The following is an 18867-nucleotide window of genomic DNA, read 5'->3' as shown; positions in this document are numbered from 1 at the left end:
ACCTCGTCAACAGGTCCTAATTTTTACTTTAGAAGTTGAAATTGGGATTTTAGAAGACTATTACAAATTAAGTTTTATTTTGTTATTTAAATAAATAAAAAAAAGATTGTTGGACAAAGAGTTCATGTCTAGAAAACTAGGAAATGGGTAAATGGTGTGCCTTGGGGATATGCAAACCCAAACTAATGAAACGGAAAAAATAGAGTTACGCCGTTTTTATGGCGCTGGAGATCAAAACGCAGCGTTTCGATCAGAGTTTTGCCCAGTACAAATAGGCAGAAGGCCCACAGGCTAAAAGCTTCTTCAATCCTCCTCTTTCCCTTCTTTGTCTCTTCACCCTCGGTTTCCCGGGGTAAAGATCGTCCTCTTTTCCTTTTTAATTTCATCGATCATATTTAGGGTTTCGTTTCAACTTCTTTCACCTTGTTATTAACACGTCGATGATCTTTTTCAGTATATTAATCCACCGTTTGGATGCTGAGAAAACGAAAATGAAATCATTAGTTGTTGCATGTGTTCTGTTAATCGTGAATAATGCAAGAGATTAATATGCTATGTTTTTGTTGACACCAAGAGCCTTATTTTGTGTTAAAGGGATTTTGAAATAATATCACTATATATGGTACTGTTTGTGAGTATTTAAATGAACCCTAGTCGTTTCGATATTGTTGTTTAAATGTTAGGGTTTTTAATTCATCTTCAGCACTGTCAGTCGTGTGAAGGAGTATAGTATAGGGTTTTTGTAGCAAATCAAATGAATTTGGATTTTTCATGGGATTGTGTTATGGTGCAGTCTCAGGACTTCAAAGCTGGTTTTGGATCATAATGGAGGAAGAGAAGGATGCTTTCTATGTAGTCCGCAAGGGAGATATTGTTGGCTTGTATAAGAGTTTCAGTGAATGCCAAGCTCAAGCTGGATTTTCCGTAAATGTTTTCTACCTTCTAAGCTATTTTCAAATGTTAATCCTTGTTTGTAAGTGAAGTTTCTTGCTATGTTGTTTTTTCTTGCATCAAACAAAGAGACTTTTTGTTTGCTATGATCACTATATTTGAATTCAACTGTTTTCATCATGAGCCCTTGCTAGGAGTCTAGGACAGGGTGGTCCATGCAAAATTTCATGGATAGAACAAAATTATAATGCCTTTGATGGGGTGGCTTCCTTGAGGCTACCTCAGGTAGATGGGCCTTCATATGGACATCCCTTTGGATGCAAAATACCAACTATAGTCTATCTCAATAATTTTGGTTGTAACTGCCATTTGCTGTATTGAATTGGCAAATTTATCCTCTTAGACCATCTCCAATGCAAAATGCTAAAGTTATGCTTTGGCATTGGCAATTGCTCTTCAATGCAAATGCTAAAATAAAAGTGCTAAATTTCAGCGCATGACTCCAATGCACAATGCTAAACATAATGCTACTATTATTTTGGCACATGAAATGGCACTGCCAAATTTGGCAAATGAAATAACATTGTCTATTGGAGTTACAATGCTAAATGAAAATGCTATATTTTAAGGATAATATCCTCTTTAGCATCCCATGCTCTTATATGTCATCCATTTGTTGGCTTATTGGGAGTATGGTCAAAAGACTCCAAGTTTGGTTGGGTTATTCATTTCAAATTGTGCAGCAACTGAATTCAGGTTGATCAATAGGGTTGCATTTTGGGTAGGTTAGAAGGTTAACCTGTACAAAAATGCCCTATCAATGTCCAATTTGTACCAAACCCACCTCAAGGTCAGGTTGGGAATTCCCAATCCACGTCAAGTCCGCCAACATTTCGGGTTGATACATGTTCTCACAGGTCATCAAATAAAAATCCTAAGAGAGAAGTTCTTTATAATTAAAAGATTTATTACAAATCTTTGCTGATTTTCATCAGTCGGGTCTTTTTAAGAGAAGCTTTAATGTCACTTTTATTGTGCTTATTCCTAAGAAAGGGGGTGCAGAGAATTTGAGGGACTTTTGCCCTATTAGTTTGATGGGGAGCCTTTATAAGCTTCTAGCTAAAGTTTTGGCTAACAGGTTAAGAAGAGTGGTTGGGAGAGTAGTTCAAACTCCTGACATGCTTTTGTGGAGGGTAGGCAAATCTTAGATGTAGTCCTCATAGCAAATGAGGCCTTAGACTTAAGGCTAAAGAGCTCATAAAGGGGGATCATCTGCAAAATGGACATTGAAAAGGCCTATGACGGTTTGATTTTTGAGAGGCCGGATGTGGAGGGTTGGAGAAGCCTTTCTCGGAGGAGGAGGTCTTTGGTGCGCTGTCGGGTTTCTGCGAAGAGAAAGCATCAAGTCCTGATGGTTTCTCAATGGCATTTTGACAGTTTTCTTGGGATTTTGTAAAGGAGGAGGTGATGAATTTCTTCAGACAATTCCATGAGTCTGGGACTTTTGTTAGAAGTCTGAATGCAACCTTTCTAGTGTTGATTCCTAAGAAATGGGAGGTTGAGGACTTGAAGGATTTTAGGCCAATTAGCTTGGTGGGGGGGCTGTACAAGTGGTTAGCTAAGATGTTGGCTAACAAAATGAAGAGAGTGTTAGCTAAGGTGATCTCAATGTCTCAAAATGCTTTTCTTTTACACTGTATAGTGGTTAGAGTCCTCTGGGAGATCGTCCTTACCTTGACTGGTATTCAGTGGGTGTTCCCAGAAACAATTAAAGAAGTGTTATTTAGTTGGAGGAGCCCTTTTGTGGGGAAAAAAAGGAAAAAGATTTGGAATTCCATTCCGTTGTGTATTTTTTAGACGGTTTGAAAGGAAATGAATAGATTAGCTTTTAGGGGAGGTCCCGAGATATTTAGAAACTCAAAAATTCTTTTGCATGTAACTTGTGGAGTTGGGCTAGGGTGTATAGTGGAGAGGAGTCCTCTTCGCTTTTAGGCTTTTTGGAGTGGTTAGCGTCCACTTAAAGGCTGGTGAGGCTGTTGTTTTCTCTTTTTGCTCTTTGAGGTTTAGGCTACCGTGTATACTCCTCCCTGTATACTTTGTGGCTTTTTGCCTTTTGATAATATATGTCATGCTTATTTATCGAAAAAAAAAAAAGTCTCAAAATGCTTTTGTGGAGGGGCGACAGATTATGGATGCAGTGCTGATTGCTAATAAAGCAATAGACTCCATTTTGAAAAGCAATAGAGGAGCGATTCTATGCAACTTGGACATTGAGAAGGTCTATGATCATGTGGACCGGTCTTTTCTTTTAGCGGTGTTGGAGAAGATGGGGTTTGGGGAAAGGTGGCGTAGATGGATAAAGTGGTGTTTAACCACAGCTAGTTTCTATGTTATGGTGAATGGAAGCCCTACTGGTGTTTTTCAAAGCTCAAGGGGTTTAAGGTGAGGAGACCCCCTTTCATCTTATTCGTAGAGGCTGTTAGTTGTATGCTGAAGCGAGCAGTTTCTAGAGGTTTTTTGTCGCCCTGCTCGATTCGGGGAAGAAGGGGTGAAGGGGTCCAAGTCTCTCATTTGTTGTTTGTTGATGATACGTTGATTTTTTGTGAGGCAAAGGAGGAGCAATTGACGTATTTGTGTTGGTTATTAATGTGGTTTGAGGCAATTTCTAGGTTAAGAGTGAATGTGGGAAAAAGTGAACTGATTCTTGTTGGTAGAGTTGGGAATGTGGAAAAGCTGGTTGATGAGTTCAAATATAAGGTGGGAAGATTGCCCTCCACCTACTTAGGAATGTCGTTGGGTGCTCCTTCTAAAGCTGCTGTCACTTGGGATGGAATAGAAGAAAGATTACGAAAGAGATTGGCTATGTGGAAACGTCAATACATTTCAAAAGGGGGGAGGATTACCTTAATTCAAAGTACTTTGTCCAATTTTCCAATCTATTTCATGTTTATTTTCGTAATGCCTAGGGTGGTTAAAATGAGATTGGAGCAAATTCAAAGGGATTTTTTGTTGGGGCTCTTGAGCAAAAACCGCACTTAGGAAGGTGACCGATTGTTTGTGTAGAAAAAAAAAAGGAGGGCTAGGGGTTAAGAGTCTTGGGGCTTTCAATAGGGCTCTCCTTGGCAAGTGGGTTTGGCGCTTTGCAATTGAAAGAAAGGCCCTTTGGAACAAAGTGATTAGAAGGAAATACGGGGAGGAAAGAGGACGGTGGTGCTCTTGTGAGGCTAGGGAGGCCTATGGAGTCGGGTTGTGGAAAGCAATAAGTAAGATGGGACATATAGTAACCCCTTCTTTTGACTTTATGGTGGGTGATGGAAAGAAGGTGAGATTTGGAAAGACAAGTGGTGTGGAACCACCCCTTTGTGCGATGCTTTCCCTTCCTTATTTGCTCTAGCAACTTTCAAAGAGGATTGGGTAAATGAAGTTTGGACAATCACAGGGGAAAGAGGGGGGAAGTTGGAGTACTCGTTTCAATAGACCTTTCAATGATTGGGAGTTGGAAGAGGTGGAAAGGTTGTTTTGTTGCTTGGATGGGAAGAAGGTTAGTATGGATGAGGTGGATGGATTCAAAGGATGGGGTTTTTTCGGTAAAATCTTTGTATAGGACTTTGCAGCCGGTTTCTCTTGCTTCTTTCCCTTCGAAGATTATTTGGAATTCTCGTGTGTAGCCCAAATTAAGTTTCTTTGCTTGAGAGGCTTCGTGGGGAAGAGTTCTAACCTTGGACCATTTGCAAAAGAGGGGGTGGGCTTTGGTTAATAGATGCTTTCTATGCCAAGCGTGTGAGGAGTCGATTGATCACCTCCTCCTTCATTGTGAAAAAACAAGGGAAGTGTGGATGTTGCTCCTTTCTTTATTTGGAGTACCTTGGGTGTTCCCTTTTTCGGTAAAGGAAACCCTTTTAGGGTGGAGGAGCTCTTTTGTGGGTAAGAAAAGGAAGGTGGTGTGGCAAGTGGGACCATTATGCTTGTTTTGGGTCATTTGGAAGGCAAGAAATAAAATTGCTTTTGAAGATTGCATGTTGTCCATCCAAAGGCTGAAATCTTCTTTTGTGTATTTACTTTGGTCGGAAACCAAATTGTGGATAAAAGATGGTCCTTTGACCTTAATAGATCTTGTAGATTGGGTGGGTTCGCGATGAGGGAGAAGGTTTTTTGTTTTTTCCTTATTGTTTTGGGTCCTTTTGTAAGGGGGTGAGTGTTTCTATACTGTAATTCTATGGTTTCTATTTTAGCGCCTCTTTACAATACAATTATTTTGCTTATTGATAAAAAAAAATGACCATGTGAACTGGGAGTTCTTAATTGTAGTCATGGAAAAAATGAGCTTTAGGGCTAAATGGGTTAGGTGGATGAGGTGGTGCATTTCCTTTGCTTGTGTTTCGATTTTGATTAACGAAACTTCTGCTAGTTTCTTCGCAAGTTCCAAAGGTCTAAGACAGGGAGACCCTCTTTCCCCCTTTCTTTTTATTTTGACAATGGAGGTGCTTTCTAGTATTTTGAAGAAGGCTATGGAAGGAGGCTTCATTCAAGGTTTTTTGGCTAGTGGGAGAAGTGGTGTGGGTAGGGTGGTGTCCCATCTTCTTTTTGCTGATGATACTTTGATTTTTAGTGAATCAAATAAGGAGCATTTAGAGGCTTTGAGTTGGACGTTCATGTGGTTAGAGGCGGTTTCTAGCTTAAAAATTAATTTTTTATAAAAGTGAGCTTATCCCGGTGTGGGGGGTTTCTAATATAGAGGATTTGGCGTTGGTGGTGGGTTGCAGAGTGGACTTTCTCCCTTCTATTTATTTGGGCCTCCCTTTGGGAGTCTCTTTCAAATCCATTCAAGCTTGGGATGTAGCAGAGGAAAGATTTCAAAAAAGACTGGCTTTGTGAAAGAGGGAATACTTGTCAAAAGGAGGGAGATTGACTTTATCTAGTCTACCAATATATTTCATGTCTTTATTTATGATCCCTCATAAGGCGTAAGGTGAGTCTTAGATTGGACAAGGTCTAAAGGGACTTCCTTTGGGGGGTGGGGTGGTGGAAGAGCTCTAAAGAAGGCCTCATCTTGTAAGTTGGTCAAATGTTGGCTTGAATAAAAAGGAAGGGGATCTGGGAGTTAGAAAGTTATCTTTTCTAAATAAGGCCCTTCTTGAGAAGTGGTGTTGGAGATTTGCTTCTCAGAATGATTCCTTTTGAAAATAAGTGGTTGTTGGGAAGTATGGAGAGGAAAAAAGAGGAGGGGGGAGGGGGGTGTTGGTGTTCTAGAACTTCAATGGAAGGCTATGGGGTAAGTCTTTGGAAGGCGATTCGGTGTGGGTGGAAGGGGTTTAATGACAGGAATGGCTTTAGGGTGGGAAATGGCAAGATGGTGAGGTTTTGAAAAGATAGGCGGTGTGGGGAGGAACCCTTAGCTATGACTTTTCTAGAGTTGTTTTCAATTGCCACTGATAAAGAAGTTTGGGTAGATCAGATGTGGGAGTAGGTTGCGGAAGTGGGTTGTTGGAATCTAGTGTTCACAAGACAAATAAATGATTGGGAATTAGGTGAGGTGGAAGGGTTGTAAAGGCAAATAATCAAAAGAGTACAAGATGTTATGGTTTGGCGATTGTTAAAGGAAGGCACTTTTTTAGTCAAATCTTTCTACTCCTCCTTAGCAGGTTGTTACCTGAAAGGTTTCCCCATAAGCATGGTATGAAATCCTTGGACGTCCATGAGAGTTAGCTTCTTTGCTTGGGAAGCAGTTTGAGAAAAAGTTCTAACTTTGGATTTGTTAAGAAGGAGGGGTTGGAGTCTTCCAAACAGATGTTATTGGTGTAAGGGTCAAGTGGAGTGAACAAACCATATTCTCCTTCACTGTCCTAAGGCAATCGTGTTATGGCACCTTATTTTTGCTATTTTTGGTGTACAGTGGGTGATGTTCGTTCTCAATTTAGCCTGCTCTCATTAGCTAGCAGGGTGCCTTTGTTGGGAAGAAAAGAAAGAAGGTTTGGAAAGCAATTCCTTTGTGCTTGTTTTGGACCTTGTAGAAGGAGAGAAACCGAAGAGCCTTTAAAGACTTTGACTTAACAGACCACGCTATTTTACGCTCCTTTATGTACATGTTTTTGGAGTGAGTCAGAGTATATATAGAGTCTAGTTTGTTGTCTCTTTTTGACTTCATAGTTGGTTGGGTTGTAAGTGAAGTGAGGGTGTTGCTTTTTGTCTTTTCTTCCTTTTTTGGCCTCGTATACATTGTGTATACTTTAGGTGCTTTTTTGGCACTTTTTTAATACAATTGCTTTACTTATAAAAAAAAGAAGGCGAAATCTTTCTCAAAGCCATAAAATATATCAGTAGTCACTAATTTAATGTAAATGACGACTTCTAAACCCAAGTTTTAACATTCAAAGATAATTTAAACAATTAAACAAAATGATAAATCTATTAATCTAATATATTTAAAAATGAGAAAAGTTAGGGCTTTTTTCATTAATTTTTTTATATTAAATAAAATAATAAATATTAATATGCGGGTTTGATTTTATTGGGTTACCTGCATTTTATCTCACGATAATCTTAATAGTTATGGGTTGACATTTTCTTAACCCAAGCTTGGCCCAAACCTGTTCAAATCTTGCTTAGGCCAACCAAAATCCAAGTTGACCTATAAGCATGTCTAGGAGTGCTTTTGAGGTCATCTTAATGTTGTTGCCATAGTAGTGTCTTCTCTTATAACATAGCCATATGGGTGCTTTTGAGGAATTCCCAATATATGTTGTTTAATTCATTATATTTGTTTTGAGTGCGCAAATGATTTTAGTTTTATTTTATTTTATAGGTATGTGATCCTTCCGTAAGTGTGTACAAAGGATATTGTCTGCCGAAGGATGCTGAAGTATTCCTTGCCTCACATGGGCTTAAGAATGCATCCTATGTAATCAATGCTGCTGATGTGAAAGGTGATATTTTTGGCAAACTTCAGGCTTGCCCTTTCCAGGTTGGATAATTAAGCTCCCTATGTCACATGCTAATGATTACTGTTTTTTCATTTGAAAAGTTTTTTACCATAATAATTTTTATTTTTATTTTGACTTCTTCATAGTGGTGTTTGATCAAGAACATTACCTTATTGAAAATCCTCAGGAGTATGGCTTGTTGTTTCAGAAACAAATATGAACCTGATTATGGAATTTTATTAGTACTATGTGATGTGTACTTTGGTGCATCCTTTCTCAGGCACTGGTTTTACCTATTATAAAAAACCATGTGAGATGTACAAACCTATTATTTGATCTATATATTATGTTATCATAATTGTGTTTTTTGCTCTCTTTTTAATTTGCTCTCTTTAATTTAGCTTGTTGAAGTATTTAATATTAGCTACTATGCAACAATAAAGAATTCTTGTTATTCAATACTGGTCATATATTTACGAATATTGATTCTGCTTTCAGCAACCAGGTTCTTCTAAGGGAACATCTAACCAGGATCTCCCACAAAAGAGATTGCACGAAGCAATTGAATCTATAAATTTTGTAAGTTACAACTTGTGAGATTTGCTGCATTGGAAACTGTGTAGAATGGTCTGCCTGCATGAAAGATTTCGACTTTCACATTAAAGAAACACATGATTAAGTTAAAATTTTTCTCAGTTCTGCATTTTCAGCAATTGAAAGATCTTCAATCACTTTTGGAAATAGAAAAATGAAGTTTGAAATTCACAATGAAGCGATACTCTATCCTATGGCAAATATGTAGAAATTTGGTCTAAAATATCCATGTTTTCTTTCTTTTCCCACGTTTTAATGCTTAGAAATGGGTCATGATGATCGCCTATCCAAAAAAAAAAGAGAAAGAAATGGTTCATGATGGATGCTGCTGTTGTAGTCTATAGAATGTTGCTTTGCATAAGACATGTTTGAGAATTGAGACTTATTAAAAAAAAAAAAAAATTGTTTGAGAATTTAGACTTGATAGTTTCCATGATTTATTAGGTACTGAATTATGCTTTAGTTTCTGTAGTTTTACATTCTGGCCCAATTATGCTTTAATAACATTACCATCTAAATATGTTGTTTCTGTTGTTCAGCAGGGAGCAGTTGGACCAAAGTCAATTTCAACAAATTGTCAGAGAAAACATTCTAGGTTAGAGAACTGTATAGAGGCTCAAGCAATGTCTTCGAATTGTGTAAGCTTCTGTCTTGAGATTTCTACTATTCATGTACAAACCTATCAAATTAGAGATTTGTACCAAAGCTTAAACCGTTTCTCCTGATTGTATAAGTTACTTTCTCGAGACACTTACTGCATTCTTCAAGAGATATTTGTATTGAATATCTAGCACTTTATTCCTGATTCTTAAGTCCTGAAACAGAGCTTACTATGTTTAGGTACTTCTTAGGCTTCTTATCAGGATTAGGAAAATCTGAATCAGAAACTAGTTATCCCTTTGCTAGAATGTTAGGGCTTCTATTTTGACTAGTTAGTTCCCTAGTGCCTATATAATTATGTGTTGCTATTTCATACCCATTGTTAATTCTGTTAATTTGTTACCGATTGATTGCAAATGCATATTTATCGGAAGTTAAACTCTATGACATGCTATATAATGCAATGGTAGTGTATGTTTGGAAAATTTGATGTTTCATTTCGAATTTAAAAAGTCTTTTTCTATTGAAAATTTCTCTTTAAAAGAAGTTTCTGAATTTGTAAACTTTTTATTTTCTGAAAGTCTCATTTTCTAAAGTTTCTATTTGATTCAGTTTTAGAATTTAGGAGCTCTTCTTTATTGGAAACTTTTATAAAGTTTTTTTAAGTTTCTAATTTTAAAGGGAGGGTGCCAAGCAAGCTGGTAAATTCTTCTCCTGAATGCTGGTGATTGTTTTGTGCTGGTATATCTGGTGTTCATCAAAACAAAATTATGTTGCATGGAATGATAAATTTGTCACTTGTTTCTGAGACTTTGTGGGACAGTAACATACTTAATCCATGTTTATACTTATGCACAGCACTCCTGGCTTCTTCAGTTTGATGGTGCTTCAAAAGGAAATCCTGGACAAGCTGGTGCAGGAGCGGTGCTGCGAGCTGATGATGGAAGTGCGGTATGCAATTTCTTGAATTGTTGTACATCATGCTAAGAGGTGACTGTATCCTTCAAAAAATGTAGCCCTTTCTGAACCAGAGCTTTGGTAGGTTATCCATTTGCGTGAAGGTGTTGGCATTGCAACCAATAATGTTGCTGAATATCGAGCCTTGATTTTAGGAATGAAATATGCTCTTAAGAAAGGCATTAAACGCATACGTGCCCGGGGAGACTCTCAACTTGTTTGTATGCAGGTTTGTTGTTTATTCTTTCGTTTCCTTTATTTATTTTATTTTATTTTATTTTAATTTCCTTGTGATTGTCTGCTCTAATTTGCTTCATTGATATATATATAATATTTATTTATTTTATTATTTGTTTTTGATAAGTCATGTATGTGAGTGTGTGTTTTTTTCTTAGCCCTATTGGGACTTAAAGGTGGAACCTCTCACATTCCCACCCCAACCTCTTACCACTTGAATCAAGCCTTAGTAGCCACCAATAATGGTTCTTTTGGAAGCCTTTCACCATTGTTTCATCAAGCATCAGTTGTTAAGATTGGCTTGGTTCATGGTTGAATGTTTTGGCTGTCTGGCCCATAGATTGCTGTATGCCACAAAATGATGAAATGGAAAAGAAAAATGAATTCATGCTAAATTAGTAAAATATAGTTTAATGACAAATGATTCTAAAATAAATTTTATTTTGTATAGTCATTAGATGATTTCATCATAAAGTTAAAAATATTCTTTGCAAATAATTTATAGGTTACTGAAGTTGCTCACAAAGACAGGGATAAAAAACCTTGAATTATGACCAGTTGAAAGTCCAAGCGCTTTGACTGTGGGTTCCATCTGATTGGTGATTTACCTGATTCAGCTCCTACCTGTGTTGTCCAGAACTAGATCCACTTTTGGTTCTGAATTATGTCCTGGTATCCTTTTGTTACATTCAAAGTTATCCCCCCAAGGTATCCAACATTGACTAGATTCTAATGGTCATGAACTTCATATTTTTGTCCTACCAGTCGAAATTATCGAACTGGATGTTCAACTAACTTTTGCTAATGGATATGGGGGCTAATCACTAATATTCAATCAGGATTCTAATTATAAACCACAGTTGGGCTTGTTAACAAATGGGTTCTAATTCAAGGCTCTTGGAATTGATGTAGATAAAAATCAAATCTGCCCAATCAATTTTGTGCTGAGTCCCCTATATTTTTAATCTACTGGGTGGTGAGATCTGTTTGATGAAGTTATTCAGTGGATGAAAGTAAATGTCCTAAGCTGAGATTATGCCTACAGCCTGAGTTAGGCTAGGTTCATGTTCACAGCTACAGGTGGTTAAGATTAAGATCATGTGCTAGTGTAGTATATTTGTACATACCATAAGATGCCTTCAATAGGAGAAGGTAGATAGTGACAAAGGCTACTTATAGTTTGCTAAGATTCCTGGAAATAATGTCCCAGACGGTTGGACTCCAAGGCCAATTTTACAGTTGAAATTCAGTGGATTTTTCTCCCAAGTGGGAAGGGTCATCTTCAACCCAAGACAGAAGAAAAGGGAAACAAAGAAAAATGATCTGATCAGGGTTTACATGCTCTTAAGTGATCTTACTCTTTGAAGAGCTTCCAAGAAAAGTTGATATCAAGGTGGATTCTCTTCCCCTCATGAAGATCTTCTGTAAAGAGAAGGGTGCCCCCCACAGCTTCACATGGGACTTTACCATTTTATGTGACATAGTATTGTTATTCACATGTAAGAGCATATAAGTTGGGAATTGAATGTGTCTCCTTTTTGTTCATTCTGCTTTATTGTGCCAATAAAGGTATTGCTGCTGCTATGGTGATGCACTTGAAATTTGTCTTGAAATGATTGGTTCATAGGCTCTAGCCTTGCTCAGATGTAATTATCCTATATTTCATTCATCTTCCTTCTTGATGCTATTCTGATGTCAGGAGTATTGTCTAATACTCTGATGTCTTCATACTTTCTCATGTTATTTATTTTTGTAGTTTTACTCTTACAGCAATGAGCACATGTTGCTATTTAGTCTATTTCTATTTCCTTCTTATTTTATTTGCATTTATTGTGAGTATTTCGTGGAACAGTTTCAAGGGTTATGGAAAACTAAAAACCAAAACATGGCCGACCTTTGTGAAGAGGCCAAGGAGCTCGGCAAAAAGTTTTTGTCATTCCAGATTGAGCATGTCCTTAGGGTACGTACAGATACTTCTTTTTTTGAAGCTCTTCACTGATCTTTAGATACTTCTGTATAATCTTGTGAGCATAGTTAAAAACTTACGATACGCGATACAATACAATAATACAATACACTTTTTTATGGAAATCGATACATATCACAATCCATATCTTATCTTAAAGTGTATCTTACGGTATATTTACGATACACTATTATACATGATATAACAATATAACAATATATAAATCTTCAACTATTCTCCATAATTTTTAAGAAAAGTCAAATTATTATTATTTTTTTTTGTCGAAAGAATTTGCTATATTGATTGTTTAGAATGTACTAAAAAATTAAAAATTGAACATAAAAAGGACAAATATGTAAAATAATTTTATATAAAAAGCTATATTCTTGTTGTTAAATGCTAAATTAAAAGTTCTTCAGAGCCAACAAAAAAGGGTGAGCGCTCTTATGCTAGTAAGCTTTTTGGCTAAGGCCCTTGCCTTAGCTTTCCTCTTTGGACTTCTTTCACAATACTATATGCGATATAATGATACAACAATATATGAGTCTTTAACTATTCAAATCAATTTTTTTTTCTTAAAAGAATTTACTATATTGCTTGTTTAAAATGTACTAAAAAAATTAAAAATTGAACATAAAAAGGAGAAATAGGTAAAATAATCTTATATGAAAAACTACATTCTTGTAGTCAAATGTTAAATTAAAAGTCAAGTAAATTTATTTTTACAATGAGTATTGAAGAATTTTCATTTGAATAATTTGAATGTTGATGTTGAAAATGATGGTGATTAGTAAAGAAATTTTTTTACTTAATATTTTAGTTTTTTTTAATTTCTTTTTTGATGGGGAAGGAATGATAACAAACATGATAAAGTTGGAACTTTGAAGTATGTGTATATATATAAATATATATCAATCAATCAACAACACAATAAGTGCTTATGCTTGGTTAGAATTTGGAACTAAAAGTCATAGCTAAAAATTGAAGAAGTTTAGTTTTTGGATTATGTGATGAATTTATATATTAGAGTCATATTTTATTAATTTGGACTTGTCAAAAATCTAATATTAAACGCTTTCATATTATATGATATAATTTAACTCTTTAGATCCTGCCATCTTTCATAAAATTGGTTATATATTTCTTTATACTTTATACTTTCAATACATATGCATGCGCGTACACATACACACACACACACACACACACACATATATATATATATTTTCTATTTATGTTTCGCTATATAAAAAAAATTACAATACATGATACGATACGATATACTATACAAAAAAATAGAAAAATGATTTTTTTTTCTTTTTTGATAGGTAAAGAAAAAAACGTGTATTAAAAATGAGGAACGCCAAAAGCACCCCAAAATACATAAGGAGTATACAAGGGGCACTTAAAGCGTCACCAAAAAAAAAAAGAGGGACTAACAAAAAAGGGCACCCCTCAACAAGACCCTATCCAATCCACAAAATCTATAATGGAGGAAGGGCCTAGAGCTATAAACAATTTGGACCACGATATGTTTTGCAAGTTAACAACTATGTTTGTGAGGACTATAATATTCCATGAATAAGTTTTTGTTTCTTATGAATTGTTTCACCTATGAATTAAAAATGTTCTACCATTAATGAACCTTATTGTGCGTTCTGGTTTTTATATCATCAGTGTCTTGGATATGTGGACTCAGTTATGTGATATCTAGGTAGTAACTAATACATAGACATACAGAGGTATGTTGAAATGGAGTTGTTGCATTTTCTTTTCTGTAGCCCTTGAAGACACAAGTGCACCACTTAGAATGGAGGTAAAACAGAATAAGAACGATAGCAGTGTAAATATTTCTTTAGCAGAATTTGATCATGAAAATTGTAAATCATGTTATTTATTAAAATTAAAGAATTGAGCTTATATGGAATATGCAACCTACTCATTTTAATGCTCTAATAAGCCAAATAAGCCTATTGCAACCTTGGAAAGAGAGGCAGAAGTAGAATTTTGTGTCCAAGAGGCAAGTCAGAAAGCCACAAAGTATGAGATTCAAGTATAGCTATTTATTGCATATTTTTAAAGAACCATTATTTGGTTCCCTATGATTTGAAGCTTAGTCTGCACTCTTTTAGCACCACAACTTCTTGGTCCTATGCTCCCTATCATGAAGCCAAGTTCATGCAGTCATCATGTCTATTGAGTTGACAGGACCCCTTTAGTTGGGCTCTCCAGAACTTCTTTGAGTACAATTATTACCTAATCAATGCTTATAAACATCTAGTATGCTTTAATTCTTATGGGTTCATGCTGTGCATATTTTGAGCTCTGTTGCTGAAATATCATTGCTACAATCTGGACAATATGCATTGCATGATTTGTTGCCACAACCTCTTGGAACAGTTGAATGCACTGGTTGGCAAGCCATTGGGTTTGGTTTTCATTTCTGCTTCCCTCAAATGTGGATAATATAAGTTTTTATTTGTTTCAATAATCAATGTGCATTGTCAAGCAAATACTACCGACAATGTTATTGTTTATAATCAATTGTCAATGCTGCTATCTTTTATTTTGCTGTTTGCAAATACCAATTTTCTTTTCTCCACCATGCCAGTTCTGGTTTCATCCTGACATATATCTGTTTCTTTTCAAGGAATTCAACTCTGAAGCTGATGCTCAAGCAAATCTAGCTGTAAATCTAATGAGTGAGAGCTGTTGAGCACTTTTTATTTTTTGGCATCTTTGAGTTTTTTCTCAGCAAATAACTGATGTGATCTTATGCTTACTCAGATGGTCAAGTTCAAGAGGAATATAAAAAGTAGTTTGAAGGGGCTACTGCTTAGAAGAGGTTTTACAGCTGCTGCTCTAATATCAAACAGATCAACAAATACAACAAAATTAAAACAGTATCTTGAAACGACCTGCTCAGCCCTTGATGTTGCACTGTTACTCTAATTATCATTTTCCGGTTTCGAAGTTATGAATCCTTCTTGAATTCCTGCATCTTGGGCATTGGGGGTTCAATTATGTTATCAATGAATTCCATGAATAGATGATATATTTAAGTAGATTTTTTAGTGCATGTGTCTGTTTTCTTCTCCTTTAAGTGGTTCTTCCTCCCTTATGTTTTGGCTTATATTCTGGGCCAATTGTGGTGATCTTGCAACTGAGAAATGGTTCTAATTGGCCAATGCCCAAGCTCACTTGAGTGTTACATGCACTGCCATGTTTTTCTAAATTTGTGCAAGATTAAGGGTACTTAAAGCCTACTTTGATGGCCTTTAGCTTCTGCATTCAGTTGTGGTAGAAGCATGATGGTTTTTTCATTGATTTTATGCTTACCAATAACTTGATATTATTGTGTTGCGCCTACTTCCAAAATGTAGATAAATTAGGTTAGAAAATCTTAGGAAATTTTGAGTACTTGGAACTATTTTCCAAACTCAAAAATATGTTCGATAGTAAATGTTTTCATTTGGGTTTTTTTGTCGATTGTTTCAAAAAATAATTATACAAATATGAATAATCATTGAAAATAAAACATTATAGATTTAAATTATTTTAAAAAAATATTTGAAGACATAAAATACAAAATGAGAATTTTTAGATTTTCAAATAGGCATTTGTTATTAAAAAACATAAAAAAAATATATATATGTTTAATTATTTTTTTATTATCATTATTATTTTTAAGTGACGAGATTTATTAAAGGGACAAGAACAGAAGAAGAAAAAACAACCCATTTGGGTGGGACGCGTGGAGTCATCTCACTGCTTGGAATTGGTACGAGTATTCACACTCTAAATGTTCCCGTTGATGAACCATAAACGTGATAACCCAAAGCTTGTGGATAGCGAGGGAAATAAACCGAACCCCAACTGTGGAAACCCAAAACCCTCCCAAAATCCTGAGGAAGCCCACAAATCAATGGCTACGATTGCTGCAGTTTCCTCTCTATCTTCAATCTGCAAAACCAGCATCCACTGCCATGGAGCTTCCCGCCATTCTTCTTCTTCTATGAAGTTTCCGGTTCACAGAAACTGTGCCGCCAATTGTTTCGGCCGTTTAACAGTGAAGAATGAGAACCGGTCCCACGGAAGCAGAAAGATTAGGTCGGTTGCAGAAGAAACCCTAGTTCCAGAAGAAGAAGGAGAAGAAGGGTCATCGGTCGACCAGCCCGTTTCGGTCCCGGTCTCGCCTTCTGACATCCTCACCATGTTCTTTCAGGTGGGTTGCCCTGTCATAAGCTTTTCATTATATGGTTGTGGATTTTTCGGGAATGGGCCGAAGTCTTAACAGACCCGTTGAGTTTAATTTCTGAGCCTGACAAATTCTTTGCAGGTCCTGAACACTGAGTTATGGAACTTCAATTCCGTTCTCTGGCTTTATTTGTAGTATTTATCAATTGAGTTGATTTCTGAATACATTGATCGGGTTCAATTTTCACAATGTGGGTGATTTTTGTTTGTTGTTCTTGCAAGTTCCTCAATGAATCTATACATTTTTGCATTCTTTTCTGGGTTTAGAGAGAAAATTCCTTTTTAGAGGGTTTGGTCATGCATTTGGGGTCTTGAGTTTGCGTGAACGCTTGTGATTCATTTAATATATGTATGTGGTTACCTGTTCTTTACTAGTTGGGTTTAAGGTTTTGTGGAGTTGAGTGTCTGATGCTTAATCCTTGTTCCACTTTTAAGGTTTCGGGTTTTGATAAACATGCTGATAAATATCTGAATGATTGTGTGTCTCGGTTTGTTCTTATTTTATGCCTGGTTGATTTGTATCTTCTTAACATATCACTGATGTTCTCTCTTTTCAAATGTAAGGCTGAAGGGACCATGAATGAAACAGCTATTCCTACAGTGACCAAGGCTTTAGAGGTAAACCAGGGCATTCTCCTCAAAATTTTCTTTATGTGGCTGTATTGATGTGTGTGCTTTTATTCCCATCACATTGTTCCCTTCATTGCCTTATGAAGATGATCTTACAGGTAATGGTAATGCATAAGATAAGCCTTTAGAAAGAATGGAAAGATGTACACTTTCTTATTATTTAAAAATTTTATTCTGTAGTCATCTAACTTTAAACAAAAAGAAATGAGAAAAAGCAGATTGGCAGGAGGGGGAATGAGTGAGTTGAACTTAGAGTGCTCTGCCAGGATTCAAGTTTGGATCAATTGGATGTATCAAGGATCTGAGTTTGAAGTGAAGTTTTGCTGGTCCTATGCAGCATCTAAATCAAACCTTTATTGGACAAAGCTAGGTGCTAAGTTCAAACAGATTTTAATCAGATTCTGACATGTATGATTGATTTGGGTTTAAAAAGACAAATATTAGTGGTTATAAAAGTTGAAAGTATAGCATGATTGGATTTTTATCCAAATGGACCCAAGGATTGGTGGGTCTGTGGGAGTAGTAATCACTCAAATATTGTCTGCCATATTGACTAAAAGTTTGATACTGTTTATTTGTCAACTTTTGCAATTACCAATCATTCTTATCATATTGTAGGAAACAGAAGGCATTACCACTTTGAAGGTTCAGGTTGTTGAGGGTATTGCAAGTGTTGCGGTATGACCATTACTTCTTATATCTGCCAAATACTTCAACTGCATTGCAGTAAATAAAACATACATGATATGGTTGGTTTTTTTTTTCCCCCACTTGGATCCTGATAATGCGGCTATGCACCCCTCCATCTGTCAACTTTTCAATTTAACCCTTTAAGCAGGGAACCACCTCTTGAATTTGGTGGCTGCATAGATGGCATGGTGGGAGTTTTATGACTAATTGTTTGTCATGTCTGTTACATATTTTTTGTGTGAATTCTATATGTAATTAACTATATTGAAAGATGATCCTTTTTTCTTTGTGTAGTTAACAAAACAGACGACAGTACAAGCTACTGGCGTGGCTTCTAGTTTGGTTGAGACCATACAAGGTTCAGGCTTCAAGTTACAGACATTGAATTTGAGTTTTGAGGATGAAGAGGAGATCATTGAGTAGATCTTGTAGGCTGAGTTATTGTCAAAATCCAAGGGAAAAGATGTATCCTTTTGCTCTGTTTTCTGAAAAACTTGTTATCCTGTCAGCAGATGCTGGAAAGTGTATGGTATTTACCAACCATTGTCAATTTTTAAAGGCATCCTTTATTTGGTAGTTTATATACTATTTGAAAATCATTTTTATATCCTCAGCCATTGTTTCCCTAACTTGTTTTCTTCTTACAAGATCCAATAACCAGCCATCCTTTTTACTTTATTGTGTGGTGATCCCACTGAGGCATCCATCGTTGGCATGAAAAATAGAATTTTGAATCCATGAATAACTGTCTTCCTAATGTGAGATTTGATTTAGTGTTTGGCAAGGAAGAAAATTCTACATACATGCACAAATGGATCCCTTCATAGGCCACTTGACTCTGTGGAGGTTGACAACTGAACCAGAAGTTCATCATATTCAACATCTAAGCAGGTAAAAAAACAGAGCTTCATGGAAACCTATCTTCAATCCTAGATCTTATACTAGAAAGAGAAAAGCGGGTAAAAAAAACAGAGCTTCATAGATACCTATCTCCAATCCTAAATCATATACTTGAAAGAGGAGTGAACTACCTTGTAATATGAATTAGATTACTATTAATTCATTTTCTTGACCTTGGAACCAGGAATCTACTGTGTAAACAATTCTGCAAAACATGGACTTAAA

At 36.1% G+C, this 18867-nt stretch overlaps 2 protein-coding genes across 4 annotated transcripts; both read left to right on the top strand.

Annotated features, from left to right (window-relative positions):
* The first annotated feature begins 260 nt into the window (after window positions 1-260).
* LOC117931099 lies at window positions 261-15400 on the top strand. Of its 3 annotated transcripts, none has more exons than XM_034851970.1 (10): window positions 261-352; window positions 794-924; window positions 7694-7852; window positions 8310-8390; window positions 8948-9043; window positions 9864-9956; window positions 10048-10191; window positions 12052-12159; window positions 14816-14867; window positions 14953-15400. In XM_034851970.1, the coding sequence occupies exons 2-10, from the start codon at window positions 826-828 to the stop codon at window positions 14982-14984; spliced, it is 864 nt and encodes a 287-aa protein (XP_034707861.1). In that variant the 5' UTR covers window positions 261-352; window positions 794-825; the 3' UTR covers window positions 14985-15400. The 3 variants fall into 3 exon arrangements, with proteins under 3 accessions (XP_034707861.1, XP_034707862.1, XP_034707860.1); XM_034851971.1 differs by having other exon boundaries at window positions 8945-9043; window positions 9882-9956; XM_034851969.1 differs by having other exon boundaries at window positions 262-352; window positions 8945-9043.
* A 564-nt stretch (window positions 15401-15964) lies between these two features.
* On the top strand, window positions 15965-18355 carry LOC117929673. Its single transcript, XM_034850038.1, has 4 exons — window positions 15965-16390; window positions 16987-17040; window positions 17671-17730; window positions 18037-18355. The coding sequence occupies exons 1-4, from the start codon at window positions 15968-15970 to the stop codon at window positions 18163-18165; spliced, it is 666 nt and encodes a 221-aa protein (XP_034705929.1). The 5' UTR covers window positions 15965-15967; the 3' UTR covers window positions 18166-18355.
* The last annotated feature ends 512 nt before the right edge of the window (window positions 18356-18867 follow it).

The sequence above is a fragment of the Vitis riparia genome, chromosome 14 (assembly GCF_004353265.1).
Source record: "Vitis riparia cultivar Riparia Gloire de Montpellier isolate 1030 chromosome 14, EGFV_Vit.rip_1.0, whole genome shotgun sequence".
Taxonomy (NCBI): Eukaryota; Viridiplantae; Streptophyta; class Magnoliopsida; order Vitales; family Vitaceae; genus Vitis; species Vitis riparia.
The sequence above is the reverse complement of the archived record's forward strand: the minus strand, read 5'-3'. Positions and strand labels throughout refer to the sequence as shown.